The sequence below is a fragment of the Arachis ipaensis genome, chromosome B10 (genome assembly GCF_059453495.1).
Source record: "Arachis ipaensis isolate K30076 ecotype BB chromosome B10, ASM5945349v1, whole genome shotgun sequence".
In the NCBI taxonomy this organism is placed as follows: domain Eukaryota; kingdom Viridiplantae; phylum Streptophyta; class Magnoliopsida; order Fabales; family Fabaceae; genus Arachis; species Arachis ipaensis.
In genome coordinates, this window is record NC_142435.1 from 11,156,426 (window position 1) to 11,175,014 (window position 18,589).

The 18,589-nt window shown below is 38.3% G+C and overlaps 3 protein-coding genes across 3 annotated transcripts; 2 read left to right on the top strand and 1 right to left on the bottom strand.

Moving 5' to 3' along the window:
• The first annotated feature begins 310 nt into the window (after nucleotides 1–310).
• Nucleotides 311–2,247, top strand: LOC148579142 (uncharacterized). The gene is made up of 6 exons (XM_088488869.1): nucleotides 311–840; nucleotides 1,002–1,035; nucleotides 1,275–1,317; nucleotides 1,537–1,928; nucleotides 2,044–2,115; nucleotides 2,188–2,247. Exons 1-6 carry the CDS (start codon nucleotides 311–313, stop codon nucleotides 2,245–2,247), a joined length of 1,131 nt encoding a protein of 376 aa, XP_088344995.1.
• An 8,627-nt stretch (nucleotides 2,248–10,874) lies between these two features.
• LOC107620103 (uncharacterized) lies at nucleotides 10,875–12,465 on the top strand. Its single transcript, XM_016322319.3, has one exon. It carries the CDS (start codon nucleotides 11,095–11,097, stop codon nucleotides 12,265–12,267), a length of 1,173 nt encoding a protein of 390 aa, XP_016177805.1. The 5' UTR covers nucleotides 10,875–11,094; the 3' UTR covers nucleotides 12,268–12,465.
• A 3,437-nt stretch (nucleotides 12,466–15,902) lies between these two features.
• Nucleotides 15,903–18,215, bottom strand: COP9 (COP9 signalosome, subunit CSN8). The gene is made up of 5 exons (XM_016326772.3): nucleotides 17,917–18,215; nucleotides 17,751–17,830; nucleotides 17,220–17,401; nucleotides 16,589–16,696; nucleotides 15,903–16,215 (listed from the first exon to the last, which is right to left on the bottom strand). Exons 1-5 carry the CDS (start codon nucleotides 17,998–18,000, stop codon nucleotides 16,076–16,078), a joined length of 594 nt encoding a protein of 197 aa, XP_016182258.1. The 5' UTR covers nucleotides 18,001–18,215; the 3' UTR covers nucleotides 15,903–16,075.
• Between the last annotated feature and the right edge of the window lie 374 nt (nucleotides 18,216–18,589).

Sequence of the window (18,589 nt, forward strand, 5' to 3'; positions counted from 1 at the left end):
TAGAAATTGAATTGAACTCGGACCCTCCGTTTTGAGTGCGGATGGAATATTTGTTTGATGAACTCAGACCCTCCGATTTCATTTCTTAATATTTTTTTGAATCATCTTAACCTAGTCGAAGGGTGCGAGTTCGTTAAAGTGGCCTATATAAAAGTGTGAAGTGAACTGGTAGCTTACTCGCGTCTTCTTCCCCAAACTTGAACGGCTGTGTCTTCTGTTTCTTCTTCCTGGTTTCTTTATTATTTGCTGTTTTGAGCCATTGAGAATTTAGTAGCTAAAGTTATGCTTTTTTTTTTTGTGATTGAGAGAAATGAGTGACAGAGTGTTACTAAAAGTGTATTATTTTGGTCAGATTTTACTACAAACGTCTGAAGGAGTAAAATTTATCTGTGAAAATCCACTAGATGTTGTTATTTCTTTTATCATCTCATTTGAAGAGTTTAAAGGTGTGATCTGTGAAAAGATTGATTCTGAGAGGGCAAGAAAGATATCATGTATTCTATACAGATATCCCATACAGGTGTTTGGTGGATTTGTCCAGTTTCAGACCAAATATGTGACGGACGAAGCGAGCATGCAAGAGATGTTTTCAATGTATATTGAAAACCGGGGTCAGATCTCATTCATCGAGTTGTATGTTGAGTTTGAACAGTTTGAGGCCGACCGGAATATTCTACGGGAAGATTATAATAGTGACAGTGAAAAAGAGTTCGAAAGTAACTACAAGTTTGTTGGTCCAGATGGAGATGAAGATCAAGGTGATGGAACTACGGCTCCAGATGTGACAGAGGTGGCAAATGCACTCGCAAACGAAGTGCCGTTTGAGGAGCCATCATTCATGTGAGTTTTGGACTTGGAAGCCATGCATGTTCCGGAGTTTCCGGAATATATGACTGCATGTATGTAATACGTCGTATTAGTTTTTTTTAATCAGTTATTGATTTAGTTATGAATAAGTTAGTATTTATTTACCATTATTTAATCATGCGTTGATGTCATAGTTCTCAGGATCGAACCGGTGGTCGAGCGGTTCAGGTGACTGAGTCACTGGTTTAACTGCTGGGTTAGTGGAAAAAATCGGTTCGACCCGGTCTTATGTAAAAAAAAATAGCACGACTGTTATATGCCAAAGTTGAAAATGTATATATTTTATAAGAATAAATATTTTATTTTTTCACTTTTATATATATACTATAAGTACTTATTAGGTAATAATAAAATTCACTCGAATCTGAATAGTAAATATTACGTGAGTTTCTAATTATCATTCACAGTTGATCGATCCCTTTTACGGTTCAAATCCAGTGAACCGGACCGGTTAGCAACCGGTTCATTTGGTTTGACGGTCGAACCGACCGGTCCGGTTCATTTTTACATCTTCTGCTGTTGTTCTTTTCTTAATTAGAGTGACATAATAACATGTCAGATTTGGATTTATGTCATACTAGAGGCAGTGACTGTAGATTTACCGTTATGATCGGTTTTGAAATATCTGTGTATTTATTTGATTTTTTCTATGGTGGTTGTCAATTGCAGAGATTTCTATTGTCGCAGATGGTGAATTTGCTGTTGGTATGGAGTTCAGTTCCAGGGAAGCTGCTATTAAGGCGATAAAAGAGTATACCATACGACGAAGCGTAGACTACCGGGTGTATGAGTCTGAGCCGTTGACATTTTATGCCAAGTGTACGCAGTATGGGTCAAGGTGTGATTGGCTTATCAGGGTTAGCATGATCAGCAGGAAGTACTGTTGGGTTATAAGGAGGTATAATGGTAGTCACACCTGTACCAGAGCCACCATTTCACAAGATCATTCGAAGCTGGATTCTATCACAATTGCAGAAGCGATAAAGCCATTGATTGAGGCTGACCCCTCCTTAAAGGTAAAATCGGTTATAGCAGAAGTGCAAGCGAGGTTCAACTACACCGTTAGTTATCGGAAAGCATGGTTGGCTAAGCAAAGGGCAGTAGAAAAAAATATTTGGAGGTTGGGAAGCATCGTTTGAAGCGTTGCCTATATGGTTTGAGGCCATGTGTCATAAGGAGCCATCAGCTGTTGTCCATTTTGAGACTATGCCTGCATATCAAGGCGATGACTTGGTGGGTGATATTCGGGTACTACATCGAGTATTTTGGAGTTATTACCCCTGTATTAGGGCATTCAGACATTGTAAGCCAATTGTCCAGGTGGATGGGACTCACTTGTACGGAAAGTATAAGAATAAACAGCAATGGGTCTCCTTCTGAGCCATCCAAGGTCAAAAATTTTTTTCTATTTTTGACGAGTCCTTCCTTGATTTCAAGAATTTCTTTTTCATAGTCCGAGCTGTAGAGGGTCATCATCCCTTCTTTTTAAATGAGAGTAATGAGCCCTGTTTCCCTCTGTACTGGATAGAGACAACCCCTGTCGAGAAATATAATTTGGTATATTTGGATGAGGTCGAGGAGGCTGTAGTTGAGTTTTTTCGAGAGGTTTGGGGACGGGCTCCAAACTTTGACACCAAAAAATTTCTACTCGAAACTCCGAGTTATATCCAAACCGAGTTAGATAGCTTTTATTTTTATTTTGTAGATAATTGTTTATTCCTCCGACTTGCTTGTTGATGTCCCTTTAATTTTCTTGTAGAAAAAATGAAAAATGGTTCTAAGGCATACCAGAAAGTCCAGGAGGCTAAGAGGAACACCCGAGCCCGAGTTGCTCAATTACAAGAAGGCGGGACGTCGGCGACCCCTTCTCCTCAGAAGTCTAATTCGGGGACCTCCTCTTTTTCTTTGGGCAAGTCGGTAAATTCTCTCCCTCCTACTCCTACTCCTCTTCCTCCTGTTCTAATCCCTACTCCACCTATTCTTCCCTTCTCAGAGTCAAGTTACAATAAGAGGAAAACCTCGAAATCCGGTGTTTCCAACATTGGTGACACTGGATTTGATGGAGTGAAGTTCTATGAGAGGCACATTCTTTCTCATAGCTTTATTTCTATGGATGATGCTTCGATCAGAAATCATCTCCAAGTCTTGATCCAGGTAGGGATAAGGTCTGCTGGGGTTTGTTCTTCCCTCTTGAAAGAGTTGGATAAAACTCCCTTGAACACTACTCAGCGTTCTCTGGAGGCCCTTCAAGCCGAGGCGGCCGCTCTTCAGGGGGAAGAAAAGGAGTTGGAGGAGGAGAAAGTAACCCTTTAGGCCGAGCTCTAGAAAGCTCAGGAGGCAGAGAGATAGTTCCTTGCTTCTCGTGCTATGGCCAAGGGGTTGACAAAAGGCTGAACAAAGTTATGCAAGAATTTTTGGGGACAACTTGGATTTGAAGGAGCAAATGGAGCGGCTTAGGGAGAGTTATATGGATTTGGAGGAGTCTGTTGCTGAAGGTACTGAGGAGGTGTTTGAGGTGCTCAAGCAACAAGTCTGGGTTCTTGCTCCCGACTTGGATTTGTCACCTCTTCACCCTGATAAAGTCGTAATTGACGGAAAGATCATCTCTCCTCCTCGTCCTCTCACTGACTCTAAACTGAAAACTACTGAACAGCGCTTGGTGGAATCTCCTCCCCGAGAAGTCGCTACTTCCTCGGAGGTTCCTCCGAGTTTTTCAAGTCAGCCCGAGGTCGTACCATCCGAAAAGGTTCCTCCGACCCCTCCGACTTTCACTGCCGATCCGACCTCCTATCTTGATGATGACCTGAATCCTCTCCTTGGTCCTATTTGATATTTCTGTTAAGCCCCGACTTGTGGGACCTTTTTTATGAACACTTTTATGTATATTTTGAATATTTTCTTTGGTATATTTGCTGCTGACTTTGATCCTTTGGAAAGGATCTTTAACAACCGTTATTATCTTTATGAATGTTGATCATTTTTAATAGGATTTTTCAACTATCCCTTTGCCTTATAGGTATTTTGAAAGGATTTTTGTATGAATTTTTCTTCAAAGATCTTGTTGTATTGGCCTTAGTCGTATAGCTGCTACTCGAGCTATTCTAATGACTGTTGATAAGGTTCTTCACGAAGCCTTTTGACTTTTTATCCTTTATGTTTAAGATTTTGTTAAGCTCGTCTTCGTAGCGTAACTCGTCTGTTACTGTCTGTGGGATTTTGACATAAACTTGTGTTAAGTACCTTAAATTTGTCAAGGTTTGGAGGAGTGACTTTTTCCATTACTTAGCACGAACGACTCATTTTCTTTACTATTGAACTGCTTTCTTAGGTTATTTTTGCGACGCATTTTGGTCTGCTTGGAGGCTTTCCAACTTATAAATTGGTTGCCATCTTATTTACGAGTTGTTATGATCTTCATTTATAATCTTTTTACACCGACTTGTTATGATCTTCATTTATAATCTTTTTTCGAGCTTAAGTCGGTGTGTATAGTAGGAATAATAATAGAATTTAAGAAAATGAAATATTGTCATTAATAAAACCTGTGTTACAAAAATGCTTTTGCTACTGAGGGAATCAAATTCTTGCCCCTTACTCCCGCTTTAATGCTTTGTTAAAATCCCCTTTAGGAAAAACCCTTCTTGGAAAAAAACTATGAAGTCGGGAAAAAGAGTACATCAGGGAATGAGGTACGCTTCTAGCTATAATATCTCTTTGGATTGCAAGCATGCCACGACCTTGGGAGCTCGTCTCCATTCAAGTCGGACACTTTATAGTAATAATTTCCCAAGACTTCAGTTGTCTTCAATGTTCTGAAAATCGATTCGAACCAGCCGGTCGGACCGGTCGAACCATGAACCAGACCGAAAAATGGATCGGTCAATCATCAAAACCGTGAAATTAAAAAATTGGAATTAAACCGGCAAACCGGTCGGTCGAACTGAACCGTGACCCGGCCGATTTTTAAGTTAGCAACAAAACGCTGCCGTTTTTGAGTTTTTTCCCTCTGAAGTCTGAATCCATAAATCACGAAAACTCCCAAGGCTGAGATTGAGATCCCTAATTGGTTTCGCTGCTCTCTCTGCTTCAGTGGTTCCCATTGTTGATGATTCTTCTTCAAGCAAGCTTGCTTCACTGAAGTCACGGGCGTCATCGCGTCACACAGGTCGAGGGTTCACCGTCGAGACACCGCCATCATGCCACCTAGAGCCATCGAGAACTGAGAAGTGAGAACGCCTCACTCTCACACGAGTCGAGCCACCACCGTCGAGCCACCGCAGTAGCCGTGGAGAACTGAGAAGGTGCCTTCGCTGTCTCCCACCGCCTCACTCTCACTCTCCCTTCCCCCATATCTGCTTCTTCTCTGTCTTCCAGATCTCTGCCCTTCCCCTGTTCTATTCATTTTGTTGCTATAGCTAGTTAATTTTGATTAGCTTAGTTAGTTAGAAATACATGTTAGTTGATTAGGTGGTTAGAGAATCTAAGCTGGATAGTGGATTTAGGTTTGTTTTGAATAATGATGATGACTGAAAGTGTTACTGTTTCATTGATTTTCTTGCTTTGTTTGTGCTGTATGGTTTGCTCCTGTGCCAATTTGGCTTGATTGATGTTGTTGCATACTGATTTATTGCTGCCTTGTCCTGCTTGTTGATGCTGAGTCTTGTTTTAATTTGAGCGTAATCACTGGATTCAGTTAGGAGCATTTGTGTGGATGCATGTTGCTTGCTTATGCAGTGAGGATTTTTGCTGAATTCCTGTTTCATTTTGTTCTGATGCTGTGTTGTAAGCCAGTATTTCTGTACATAGTTTAAAGAAGGAATGTTGTTTATTGCTGGATGGTTCGGTCTAAATTGCTTTGTGATGTTTAGTTGCTGAAGGATTGGCTTGTTTCTTTGGATTCATATGCATTCAGACATGATTTTTGTGTTTCTACTAGTTAATGAATTCATATGACATCTGGGAGACATGATTTTTGTGTTTCTCACTCTCACTCGCACCTGTGAACTTTGAAATTCTGTCTCCCTGTTTAATTTTTCTTTGAACTGTGTAGTGTGAAACTGTGAACTGATTCAAGATTCAATATGAAACTGAAATGTGATTCTCCCTGTACTGTGATTATTGACTAGTGAGTGATTAGTGAAACTGATTACTGAAACTGAACTGTGATTCATTCAACATGATGAACTGTGAACTTTGGTTAATAATTGTTGTTTATTGATTAGTGATTAACTGATTACTTAAACATGAACTGATTTTGGTTTGTTTACTAAACTGGATTTTATTGTTTGTTGGATAATTGTGAATAATTTTGAATAATTTTGGATGTTGTTTGTTGTGAACTTGAGATTTGAGATTATTGGGTTGGATTGTTGGTAATGTTTAGTACTTTTGAATAATTTTGAATAATTCTGGTTTATGTAGTACTTTTAATTTGAATGATATTTTGAAGTTTAGATTAGACTATAATTATATTTTCATGTGTTTATTTATATTTTATTTATTATTTTATTATAAAACGATTTTTCGGTTCAACTACGATCGAACCGGTTGAATCTATGAACCAATGAACCAGTAGCTAGAGCGGTTTGATGACCGGTTCGGTTTTCAGAACCTTGGTTGTCTTGAATGACTTTTTTTTATTGTATCTAGCTGTCTTCCTTCGAGCTGTAGTCGGAGTTCTTCTCTTCCTCAGGCTCCTCCGAATTAAATGGAATTGACCTCTTTGCCCTTACCTCGTAGGTTTAGGCTCTCATTGTAACATTTTCTTACCAGCTTCTGATCTCCTCTAATGGTGGCAATTCCGTCTTCTGTAGGAAATTTCAGCAAAGATGAGGAGTGGAGACGACTGCTCCCAACCGATTTAGGGTTGTCCTACCGATCAGGGCATTATAAGTTGAAGTTACATCGACGACAATGAAGTCGATGTTTAAGGTTTTGGACTTCAGTCCCTTTCCAAAAGTCGTGTATAGAGAGATGAAGCCTAGTGGTTTAATAGGAGCATCTCCTAACCCAAAGAGAGTATTCGGATAGGCTTTTGACACCTTTTCTTTCAACCCCAGCTTATCGAATGACGGCTTAAATAATATGTCGGCTGAGCTGCCTTGGTCTATCAGGGTTCTGTGCAAGTGAGCATTGACAAGGATCATTATGATTACTACCAGGTTGTCATGCCCGGGTGCAATGCCCTGTCTATCTTCTTTGGTGAAAGAGATGGTCGGGAGATCGGGTCCGTTATTCCCGACTTGGTAGATTTCTTTTAAATGTCTCTTCCGAGATGACTTGGTTAGCCCCCTCCCGCGAATCCTCTCGATATCATGTGAACGTGTCGTTCTGGAGTCTACGAGGGAGGACCTCTTCGGTTGACGTCTTTGTCATCTCTTTTCCTTTTTTCATGATTGTCCGACTTTTCCATGAGATATCTGTCTAACCGAATTTTCTTGGCCAGTTTCTCTATCACATTTTTTAGGTCATAACAATCATTCGTTGAATGCTCGTACAGCTTATGGTACTCACAATACTCATTACGGCTTCCACCCTTTTGGTTTTTTATTTGGCGCGGGGGAGGGAGCTTCTCGGTGTGACAAATTTTTCTGTAGACGTCCACGAGAGAAACTCGTAACGGAGTATAATTATGGTACCTTCTGGGCTTGTTGGATCCTACTTCTTCTTTCTTCTTGGGCTCCTCTTTTTCTTTTGACTGATGAGGGTGCCCAAGTCGCCAACTCGGCTCTCGTAGCTTGGCGTTTTCTTCCATATTGATGTATTTTTCAGCTCGCTTTTGTACATCGTTTAAAGAAGTCAGGTGTCTTTTTGAGATAGACTGGGAGAAGGGTCCTTCTCAGAGACCATTGACTAATTCCATTATTACCGCCTCAGTAGGCAAGTCTTGGATTTCCAAGCATGCTTTGTTGAACCTCTCCATGTAGTCTCTTAGGGGTTCTCTGATCTCTTAATTCACTTCGGGTAGGCTGGGTGCATGTTTGACCTTGTCTTTTTGAATTGAAAATCGTGTAAAGAACTTGTGCGCGAGGTCGTCGAAACTGGTGACCGATCTAGGGGCAGGCTGTCAAACCACTTCATGGCCGCTTTTGTTAAAGTTGTAGGGAAGGCCTTGCAGCGAGTAGCATCCGAGGCGTCGGCCAAATATATCTGACTTTTAAAATTGCTGAGGTGGTGCTTCGGGTCAGTTGTCCCATCGTATAGATTCATGTCGGGGCTTTTAAAGTTTCTAGGAACTCTTGCCCACATGATATCCTCAGTGAAAGGATCTTCTCCCCCCAATGGGGAATCTTTCCGAGCCGTACGAGAATTCTTGTTTGGAAGATTGAATTCTAGCTTTGAGAGCTTTTTTTCTAGCTCTCTTTGCCGTTTGATCTCCTTCCTCAAGCTCTTCTCTGCTTCGCGCTGTCGCACTAATTTCTGCTCCAATTGTTTAAGTTGACCATGATGCACATGCAGTAATCCCATGAAGTCGGTGCTGTGAGGTTGTTCTTCCGCTTCGGGGAGACAAACCTCGGATGGGATTCTCCTCTGGTGTGGGTCACCGGAAGGGCCTTCACCATGTGGTTCCTCCGTTCTTGGAGGAGGTATCACTAGACCTTGGTCGTTGTTGACCATGTCTTGGTATTCTTGATCTGATTCAAACGCTATACGTCCGTCTTTATACTGATCGTCTGCCATGGAGTGTTGGATTCCAGGTCCCCGGCAACGGCGCCAATATGTCGAGTGTTACCTGAAACCGGATGATGTTTGGGCTTGTATGCGAGGCCCAAGCGTTCAATGCAGTGGTCTCCGACTTGTCCTGGGTTAGAGAACCACCGTCCGAGTTGTGTGTTTGAAAAGGTGGAGGGTGGTACTTGCAAGACACTCCAATGCCTAAATCAGCAAGGGGTTAAGCAGGTTTTTTATATATTAGAACTTGAGTATACCTGAGTGTGCCAGCATATTTATAGGAAATGAGCCAACAACCACCGTTGGAATAGTTCCACTTCTGGTAATGGATAACCGTCCCTTTATCTTAGAGTTGTTGAGATCTCTTTTCTAGAGATGGATGAGAGATATTAGGGGAAGTTACAACTCCTTCGAGAGAGTTGTCATCTGTAACGCTATTATCCGACCTCTTAAGAGGCCAGTTGTACAATGAATGTCTTTTGGACTTTTTTGTACACTTTTTGGACCTGGCTTATAATTTGAGTCAAAGTATGAACAATTTTAAATTTAATTTTTCAATTTAATAATTTATTTTATTTTATATTTATAAATATTAATAATTAATTAATAATAAAAAATAACAAATTCTTAATGATTCTCTAATATGTCACAATATGGGTTCGTTTGACACATAAGGTTTCCATTTTACCCGTTTCGGCTGCGCCGCCCGGACACAAAAGAACGCGCTTTTAAAAGTGATTGCCCTCCCAAATCAGATCATGATTCATGATATTGATCTCAACACTATGTATGCTACATTAATGTAAGTGGCCGTATGCAGCGGAGGCCTAGCACAGATGACATACTTATGTGCCTTTTGCAAGCTGCATTTGAGTTTAAATTTCACTTGAGATGTACTCATGTAGTGTATGTGAATGTGAGTGTGTTGTGTGAGTGTGTGAAGTATGGATGTAATGTTTAAAATTGGCCACTTGACAAAAAAAAATTATTAAAATTAATTATTAATATATAATATTATTAAATATAAAATATATATTAAAAATAAATTAAATTATATATATTTATATAAAAATATATAATAACTAATTTTAGTATATAAATAATTTTTTTATATATTATATTATGATCATTATTATAGTATTTAAAAATAGTATCTAATTTGTTAAAAAGAATTAAAAATTAATATTAAATTAAAAATATATAAAAATAAAAATATTTAAATTTATTATAGATAATAAATTAGACAAAACTTAAACACCAAATAACAATTACAATAAAATTCACCTTATATTATAATCTTTTGTTATAGACTATAGTTTCTCGTAGCGGTATTTCAAAAGGATTGCAGCTTGTATATTGTCGTTTTGTTGACAACATTGACATATGTGTGTTGAATAGTGAAGCCGTCCAATTACGGCAATATAATCACATTCCATTTCTTGTCCTTTTGCATTAGTCTTTTTCATTGTTACAGTTTAACTCTTCTTGTTTTCTCCTTCCTCCGTTTCCTTTTCATTACACCAATACTTCTGTCTATGTTTTAAGCAAAGCAAATCAATATGTGCGTATAGCACCCTTTCAGTCACTCATACATTCACAAATCACAACACACACCACACATACACACACCACCTCTAGTATAGATTCTATAACTTCCTGAACTTACTTCGGATTCGAATCTTTTGAGGAAGCATATTCTACCGCTGATTCCAATTTTGCTTAATACTTTCTAGTTTCTTTGGTTCTCACGTTTGCTTTGAGGGGCCCAATTTTACTTTCGTCAAGAATCCGTGGCTGATTCTAGGAACTGTATGTCTTAGCGCGCATAAAACTTTATGTCAAAACAAATGGCCTAACGTTTTCAATCATATATCATATATAAACAACACAAATGTCCACATACACTTTTGGTTAGGATCGGATCATAACAACTTTTTTAACAAGCACAACAATAAAATCTAGCTTACATATTTTACAAGATCCACCTAAATTCAATGCCCTGCTTGAAATGTCACTCTCTCTTGCTATTTAATTATTGTTTTTTAATCAACTGTTTGAAAAGTACCAATGTTGCCGACTTCCCGCGAGAAAGTGATCATACAAGGGCGCATATATTATGGGATCGAAAGATTTACGCATACTGTTACTTCTCCAACACACTCATTTTGATCGTATATAAAATGTCCTTATCCACTCAATTTATTTGTAGAGTAAAAATGTAAAATCGACCACCAATTATTTATTGGAATAATTGCTGTATTTTTTGTGTTTTTATTTTACATTTCTCGTCTTTTCAGTTTTTGGTTAATTCTTTTTATTTTTGGGTCAGGATTTGGTTTACTTCTTTATGGACAATGTAGAAAACCATCACCCATAAACGGGCCTATTGGGCCTTGGGATGTAAGGTGTATGGCAATTTGGTAATAAAAGCAGTTCGGAGATCGAGAGCGAATTTTCATTTGTAAACGTTAAAGGAAAAAAAAAGCCGCGAAAGCAACGAGCACCAAAGCATTGGTATTCTTGACTCTTGAGAAGAATCTTGGAGAATCTCCGTCAATGGCGTGGACCCTCCGTCCATTCACCGTGATGTGCATCGTAACCTTGCTGATGAACGCCGTGAGCTGCATTCCGAGCATAGAGTTCGATTCAATGCTGGAGAGTCTACGGGAGCGAGGGTACGACCTCTTCTGCAACGCAATCGTGACCTCTGATCTGCAATTCGACATTTTTGCTTACCAGAATCAGAGACGGCAAGAAGAAGAAGAAGAAGAAGAAGGAAACAGCACAAGAACTAACAGCCATGCGCGCAACACCTTCACGTTTTTCGCGCCAACCGATGCTTCCCTTTTTGCCCTCGATATGACGCAAACGGCGTCGTCTTACACAGATACACTCCGATTCCACGTCGTACCTCGCCGCCTCTCCGTCACCGAGCTCCGCCGCCTCCCTGAAGGCTACGGCCTCCCCACTCTCCTCTCCAAGCGCCGCCTCGAGGTCACTCGCAGCCCCGCCTATGCCTTCGGCATCTCCGTCGGCGGCGTTGAGATCGCCTTCCCCGGCCTCTTTTACGGCCGATACGTCGCCGTTCACGGCCTCTCCGGGATCCTAAGCCTCCGCTCGAACGCTGTCTCTGGTGTTTCCTCTGTTCCCCCTTCTCCGCCGCCGGTGGTACCTCCTTCTCAGGAACGGGGGCCCGTGGGGGTTCCTCCGGTTGCTTCCTCCGGTCGCCGGTGGAGAAATAATCCTAACAGGCCGGACAAAAGAACGTTTCTTGCTCCTAATTCTCCTCCTGCGCGTCCGGTGCCGAAGGGGATTTCGTTCAACATCACGGACCAGCGGCGACATCATCCTCCGGTTGAAGTTCCAGCGCCTGCACCCAACGCCGTCAGTAGGCGAGCTCCTCCGCCTACTTCTCCAGTAATGGGAAGGATTAATGCTCCACTTCCCGGACCTGCAGCTGACTCTCCTACGAGTCTTGATATTGCTCCCGTCATGACGCCGGTGGTTGCGACTCCGATATATCCACCGGAAGGGTTTTCAGACGCGCCGATTGAAGAGAAACCTAGTGTTTCGGTTGTGGAAAGTTGGGGTGGTGAATTGGAAGGAGTAGTAGAAATGCCGAAGAATACGTTATTAGACGAAAACATCACCAGAAATTGTGACTTAGAAGGGAGTGGTCCCATGGATAATGCTGATCAGCCTCGCATCATGCAGTGTTACGCTTCCTAGAATCTTGCACAGAGTGAGTGACCTTCAATGCAACTTTTGTGTTTCTTCTCTCTGTTTCTTTGTTTCTTTCCCTAGAAACATTCATTTTTGTAGCACTTACACTTGTAAATTCCAGTGGTACTTGTTTGTTAAGATCATCCCAACTGAAGAAATATGTTGTAATTGTGACATGCTTGCTGTCAATGAATAATCTTACTTGCTCAATACATGGAAAATTGATTACCACTACCATTATTAATTTATTATCATAGTTATTAAGTTCTCTGATGTAGCATTTTCAAGTGGTACATCATTGTCTACTCTAAGAACAGCTCTTGTCACGTGAGACTACTATTTCATCTCTGTGTTCATCACAGAAAAGTGTGGGGAATGACTTTTCATTTGGAAACTTTCAGATGAAAATTATTTAGTCAGTCTTAGGCTTATGTAGCTATCAAGAACTGAATTATTTTGGCCCACACTAGGTACCAATAATGGATGCAATCAGGATCATTAAGCACATACAGAATAATAATGTAATCACTGATCACACTTTGAATGATACTCCAAGCTAGGGAGAAAATGAATGTGGATAAATAATAGGTGTTCAGATACAATAGCATATATTACTAAACACTATGTCCACAACTTTTTCTAATGAGTGGCAAGTGCTGCATTTGGAAGAGGTTGACTTGGTTACCTGCCTGATAAGGTTAGAGAAGTTTCTATTCCTGTTTGAAGAAGGACAAAACAGATGTGGTCCACATTAATCCATGAACCAATTTTAGATGGCTAAGCCTCCTTCTTTCATCAAAGAAGGAAAATGGTTCAAAGCAGTAGTAACTAGTAACTTTGCCATTCCTCCTCTCTCCCTTAAATTTGACATCGTTCCTTCTTCCAAGCCCCAGCACATGGCATGTCCATAAAAGTTCATTGTGGGAAACCTTATTCAGAAAGCTTGCTCTCTTCTTTGTTATAATATTATGCAATAAAATCCTTATTATTATATATCATACATGATGCATAAGCCTGGTTTGTTATGATTTTCTCCTCCTCCTTCCAATTAATTACATATCTATTGCGTGGAAGTAGCTTCCCTTTACTTGTTGGCATAAGCATTAACAAAGAAGGATTCAAAGATGATGGAGTGGGAAAAACATTATCTTTTTGCTATATATGTATATATATTCGAGCATAGTACCAGGGTCTGGCTCCTTGTTTTTATGAAAGTAGAAACTAGAAAGAGTACGTATATGCCTACATCAATTATTGAGTGTTCCAAATAATAAGTATTAAGTGTTAATTTTAAAGTCTCAACACAACAAATTTTGCCTGTCTTTTTTCTCTAAAAAATAAATCCCAAGATTTGAATAGTTCAAAGCATTGAATTATTGGAATGTTACTTACTTATAACTTACTTACACGAATGGATCATTGTAATGTGATGCTGAAAACATCAACTGTTAACTGAAATATTATAAAAGATTTGAGTTTTAAATTTATTTCGGTACGGATTGTAAAAAATTACAAGTATAATAGCTGTATAGACTATATATGGATCATTAATAATCATTGTTTTTTATTTAAACACGAATAAATTACAATTTTTATTCATGTAATATAAAATGCTAGAAAATTTATTTTTGGATGAATAAAATTGACTTTATATTTATGAAAAATAATTTTCTTGTAAACGTAAGTAGATTTGTTAGAATTTTAAAATTTTTATTGGTAGAACGTTAATTTATTCCTTTTTTGTAAGTACAAAATTAGTTATTTATTCCTAATTTATCATATTTCAAATTTTTATGAGTAGAAGTAATAATTTATTTTATATATTATTTATACAGAAAAAAATGCTAATTTTTCATGGGAAAATTTTTGTTGGAACTATCTCCTAAGGACAGTATGGAATAAAAGAAATTGAAATTATAACCTGTCTCTCTCGTTAGCTAATATTGGTCACTAGCTCACAGCAAAGACTTAAAGAATCCTGAATCCTGGACCAAAAGCACATGACTAGACCCAAACAAATTAATAAGGATAAGAAGGAGACGAAAAATAGTTCTTTTATTCTGTTATTGGTATATAAAACGAATCAATATTTGTATTTTGAAACCTCAAATTTTGGTATCCTTAATAAAGAAGCCACAGAGAGTCCTTATCAACGAAGGATTAGTAGTTCAGTATCAGATAAGTTGCGCCAAGGGAACGTTTAGAAGGCAACACGTTAACGTGTGGCTCCAACATACAAAGCATTGATTTTTGATGGAGAGACCCATGTACATAGATGGTATTCCATTCTATTATATTAAATTGAATAAGGAATTAGAAAAAGTAAAAGTAAAAGAGAATAACTAACAAAAGAAAAAAACAGTCACATATAAATAATTATATTAGAGAGATATAAGTGTAATTAAGCGTAGCGAAGAGACCCTACCTATATATGTAAGAGAGGACGATATATGTGGTCCTCTTTCTCTCTCTTCTCTCGTCAATGGAATGCGAAAACAACGAAACCCAGAAGGGGAACAATAGTACCCTAACCCAAGTTGAAGCAGCGTGGATTCTCACGTACATCAAGAACCACACCATCACCACTACCACCACCACCGAAGAAGAAGAAGAAGAAGAAGAAGAAGAAGATCAACAGCACCATAGCATCAGCAGCAACAATAGCTGCAGCTACGGCAACAGCGTGCAGGAATGGAAAGCGGTTGATGAGGTGTCCGTGTCATCCTTCAGCATGGAAATAGAGGATGTGTTGGCGGACATAGAAGAAGATGAAAGCTTAAGGAGAAGGAATAAGAGGTATCGCTACGTTGATGAATTATATAGCACTACACAGCCTCTTTCACATGTTTATGTACCTGCAGAAGCTGCGGTTGAAGCCAACAACAACATCATGTTTATAAAGTTACATTATTAATGTATTTTGACTAGTTTCTATTATGCTATAGGTTACATGGACTACAATTTTCCGTTAAAATGTTCATAATCGTCGTTGCTATATTAGATTATAAGTTTCATGGGATTTGTGTAGATATGATATATATAATAAACATATTATCAAACCAAGATTGTTAGTTAGCCTAATCTCTTCTTGCAGATCAGAGTAGGAATGAGTATTTAGTCAAACAAAATTTGGGCACTGCATATAAGGTTCTGGTTTTTACGGTCCCTACTCCCAACTGTCGAATTGAGGAATTTGAGAGCCAGCCTTTGTTCTCTTAATTATCGTCTCTTTCTTATTCGGGTTATAGACTGATTTTCGAGGATATTCTACCATTAGAAGATTTGAACCTCAATTGCAAACACGGTGTGTGTATCGGTCTACATAAATCGTAATGAATTCACATCTCCAAATGCAGACTATATGTCAGCCAAATCAATAATGTCAATATAATTATGCTCCTTGTTAATTTTATCAAATAATGTCTCAGTTCTTTAACGTGAAATATGAATATTCCGTCCAAAACGGAAAAAGGGTAGGAATCCAAACAATAGTAGCAAATGAATAATATTAGCATCAACCTCCTATGAAAAAGGGTCTAATTTTGCCTGGGTCTAGTTTATCGTCTCTCGATTTCAATTCAAAAGCATGTCTAATATGAATCATTCTTATTCTTGAAAAAAAAAAAAAAAAAAAAAGGCGGTTCTTGAAAATCCCTATTGATGAATTAAGTGTACATGTTCAACCTTGTTCACCAAAATTATCGACAAGATCTTTACATTCGAGAAAAACACCTATGATCGGTTAAATCGAGAACTGCGTTGATAAAATATGTCGTAATTTTCTATCTTCTATTTCTTCACAAGATTAAAGGCTTCAATGCTCTAGATGGAAGACATATTCTGTCAGCCGCTGTAATTTACTAGGATCAAGTTTCTGCTCTGTCACAATAGGTTGCTTCTTCACAGTAAACATTTGCGATGCAGGGTCCACAGTCCAACCATGCTGTAATACATCTGCAATTTTATAACCAGAAAATGAGAGGGGGAAACTCAACAATAATAATAGAGTAGGGAAGAAGAGATAGCTGATAGAACATAGAAAAGCCAGCTAAACTTCATGTTTCATGGATAGCTCATTGATTATGATAAGCAAATTATCATGACCATCCTTAGCAGTAAAACTAATCAACATATGTAATAATTTTTTTTGTCATGGACTTCAACCATATTGTTGATAGTTCTAATATGATATAGCCTACCTACAACTTGTGTTTGTTTAAGTATAGTAGAAAACAGTTTGAGAAGGTCAACCAACCAAATTGATTCAGAAGCATTGGCACTAAAAAGTAGACTTGTAATTTAATCAAAACATAGACAAAATACTTACAGTTTGTAGCATCATCCTCATTCATTCCCAAAAATGAAGCAGTATCTTGAATGCTTATTGTTGAATAAGCAGAGAGAAGCAGCTGAAACATCTTCTTTGTGTAAAGTTCTGCAAATAATTATTGGTAGTTAATGTATACTTCTTGGTATTAACAAGATTAAACCAAAATCAATTTTGTTTCAATTGTACTAATGCTAACATTAGCCAATCAATTTCTCATGATATACTAAAGTAAGGCATATGTAAATAACTAAATATAACTTATGATGCTTCATCAATCAATAGTACTTGATAAAGATAGAATGATTAATGAATAACAAATCCTCCCTTTAATTGATTTTCCCACACAAAAAATGACCAAATTAGTTGCTTGATGACGGTAATATAATACTGACATTCACCAAGTTAACAAGTAACGTTAACAAAAATGCATCTAGCATTCCATAGTGCAAGAGAATATGATTATGATAATAGCTTCAATCACAGACACTATTTAGTATTTAAATACATAGATTGTGAAGAAGAAATCCAAATCTGAATAGAATTAAGCCCTTATTGTAGTGAAAATACAAGAGTTTCAAGATAATTCAGATACTCTATTTCAAAGAGGGGAAAGATAGTAAAAGCTTGCCTGAGAAAGCAGCAACTAGTCCTTGGAGGTCCTGGCTCCATTCATAGCCACGGATTGCCTCGTGCACTCCAGCATAGTCGCGTAACCAAAGGCGTTGACCAATTTTCCATACCGCGGTGACTTCAGGCTGGCCTTCTTTGACTGAAGAAGGTATCGATTTCCAAAGGAAGCGAGCACTATTGCTGTGACATTACAACAACAAATATCAGGACAACAAAGAAACACAACCGAGCCAAGCTCTCACCAAAATGGCAATTGAAAGAACAACACAATTGAAAAGCAATAATCCAGAAAAATAAAGGGTAAGTGTGTTTCAACCTTCCAAAAAAGTGATTACAGCTCAAATCTTCTATATAATCGAAAAACAAAACCCTAAAAAAGTAAAAACGGATAACAGATGCTCGGGCGAAACTACTATTTCCAACTTCTGAATCTGGAGAAACACATCCAAAGTTACACCGACATATAATATGATCGTTGCTCAAAACATATTCAAAATAGTAATAATAATAAGGAATATGATGGAATTACATGTCATGAACATAAATGTGAGCGAGAAGATGAATGGAGTAGGGCCAGTCGTCGTGATAAGCAATGCCGTCGGAAGCAACCTGAACATTCAGCAACCAAAATCAAAACCCTAACAACGCAAATCAAACAAAGAGAAAGAGAAAGAGAAAGGGATGATCGGAAATACCTGAAGCATAAGATTGTCGCAGAGATCGGCTACCTTGTCGTACGATTTGGATTCCAACAACTCTCTCACCCTGGACAAATCCATGCCTCTCTTTTTTCTCTCTGCAACTCACTCACTCCTCAGCTTTACAGCTCCACTATCATCCCTGCTAACTGCTAACGCCTCCTTTTTTTTTTTTTGGACTGGCTAACACCTCCTAGGCTCCTGAGTATTGGTCCCAAATCAGGCCCAATACAAGGCCCAACATGTATACTGATATCGTTCATGTTTCTAAATTTTTGTGCGATATGAAATGGATCCAACTAGATGATACATTGATACATTAGCATGTCTCTACACGTCCAAAAAAAAAAAAGCATGTCTCTTAATATGCTACATTCGGATGTAAATATTAGCAATGCCAAGTGGTGATAAGAATTGAAAATTTGTGATGTAATACTTAAAATTAGGAGTTGTCCAAAAAAAAAAAATTTATACAATATGATTATTTAGTTTATTTTACTTTTTGGTAGATTGATTATAGGTTTATTTAAATCAATTAATTTGATTTTGTCTCTATTTTTTTTTTCTTTTCCGTTTAGTCATAAAAAAAAAAAAACGAAGGATTAATTTGCACATACTATTTGAATTTTTTTTAAGTTGTCATCCAATATTATATTAACACATAAATTAA

What these genes read in the sequence shown, in the direction of transcription:
- COP9 (XM_016326772.3), bottom strand. Translation starts at nt 18,000, where the DNA reads ATGGATTTGTCCAGGGTGAGAGAGTTGTTGGAATCCAAATCGTACGAC. An exon ending in GCGACAATCTTATGCTTCAG is followed by an intron (nt 17,831 to 17,916) that starts GTATTTCCGATC and finishes CTGAATGTTCAG; the next exon opens with GTTGCTTCCGACGGCATTGC. An exon ending in ACTAGTTGCTGCTTTCTCAG is followed by an intron (nt 16,697 to 17,219) that starts GCAAGCTTTTAC and finishes AATTATTTGCAG; the next exon opens with AACTTTACACAAAGAAGATG.
- LOC148579142 (XM_088488869.1), top strand. Translation starts at nt 311, where the DNA reads ATGAGTGACAGAGTGTTACTAAAAGTGTATTATTTTGGTCAGATTTTA. An exon ending in CCGGTGGTCGAGCGGTTCAG is followed by an intron (nt 1,036 to 1,274) that starts GTGACTGAGTCA and finishes TATCATTCACAG; the next exon opens with TTGATCGATCCCTTTTACGG. An exon ending in ACTTGGTGGGTGATATTCGG is followed by an intron (nt 2,116 to 2,187) that starts GTACTACATCGA and finishes CCAATTGTCCAG; the next exon opens with GTGGATGGGACTCACTTGTA.
- LOC107620103 (XM_016322319.3), top strand. Translation starts at nt 11,095, where the DNA reads ATGGCGTGGACCCTCCGTCCATTCACCGTGATGTGCATCGTAACCTTG.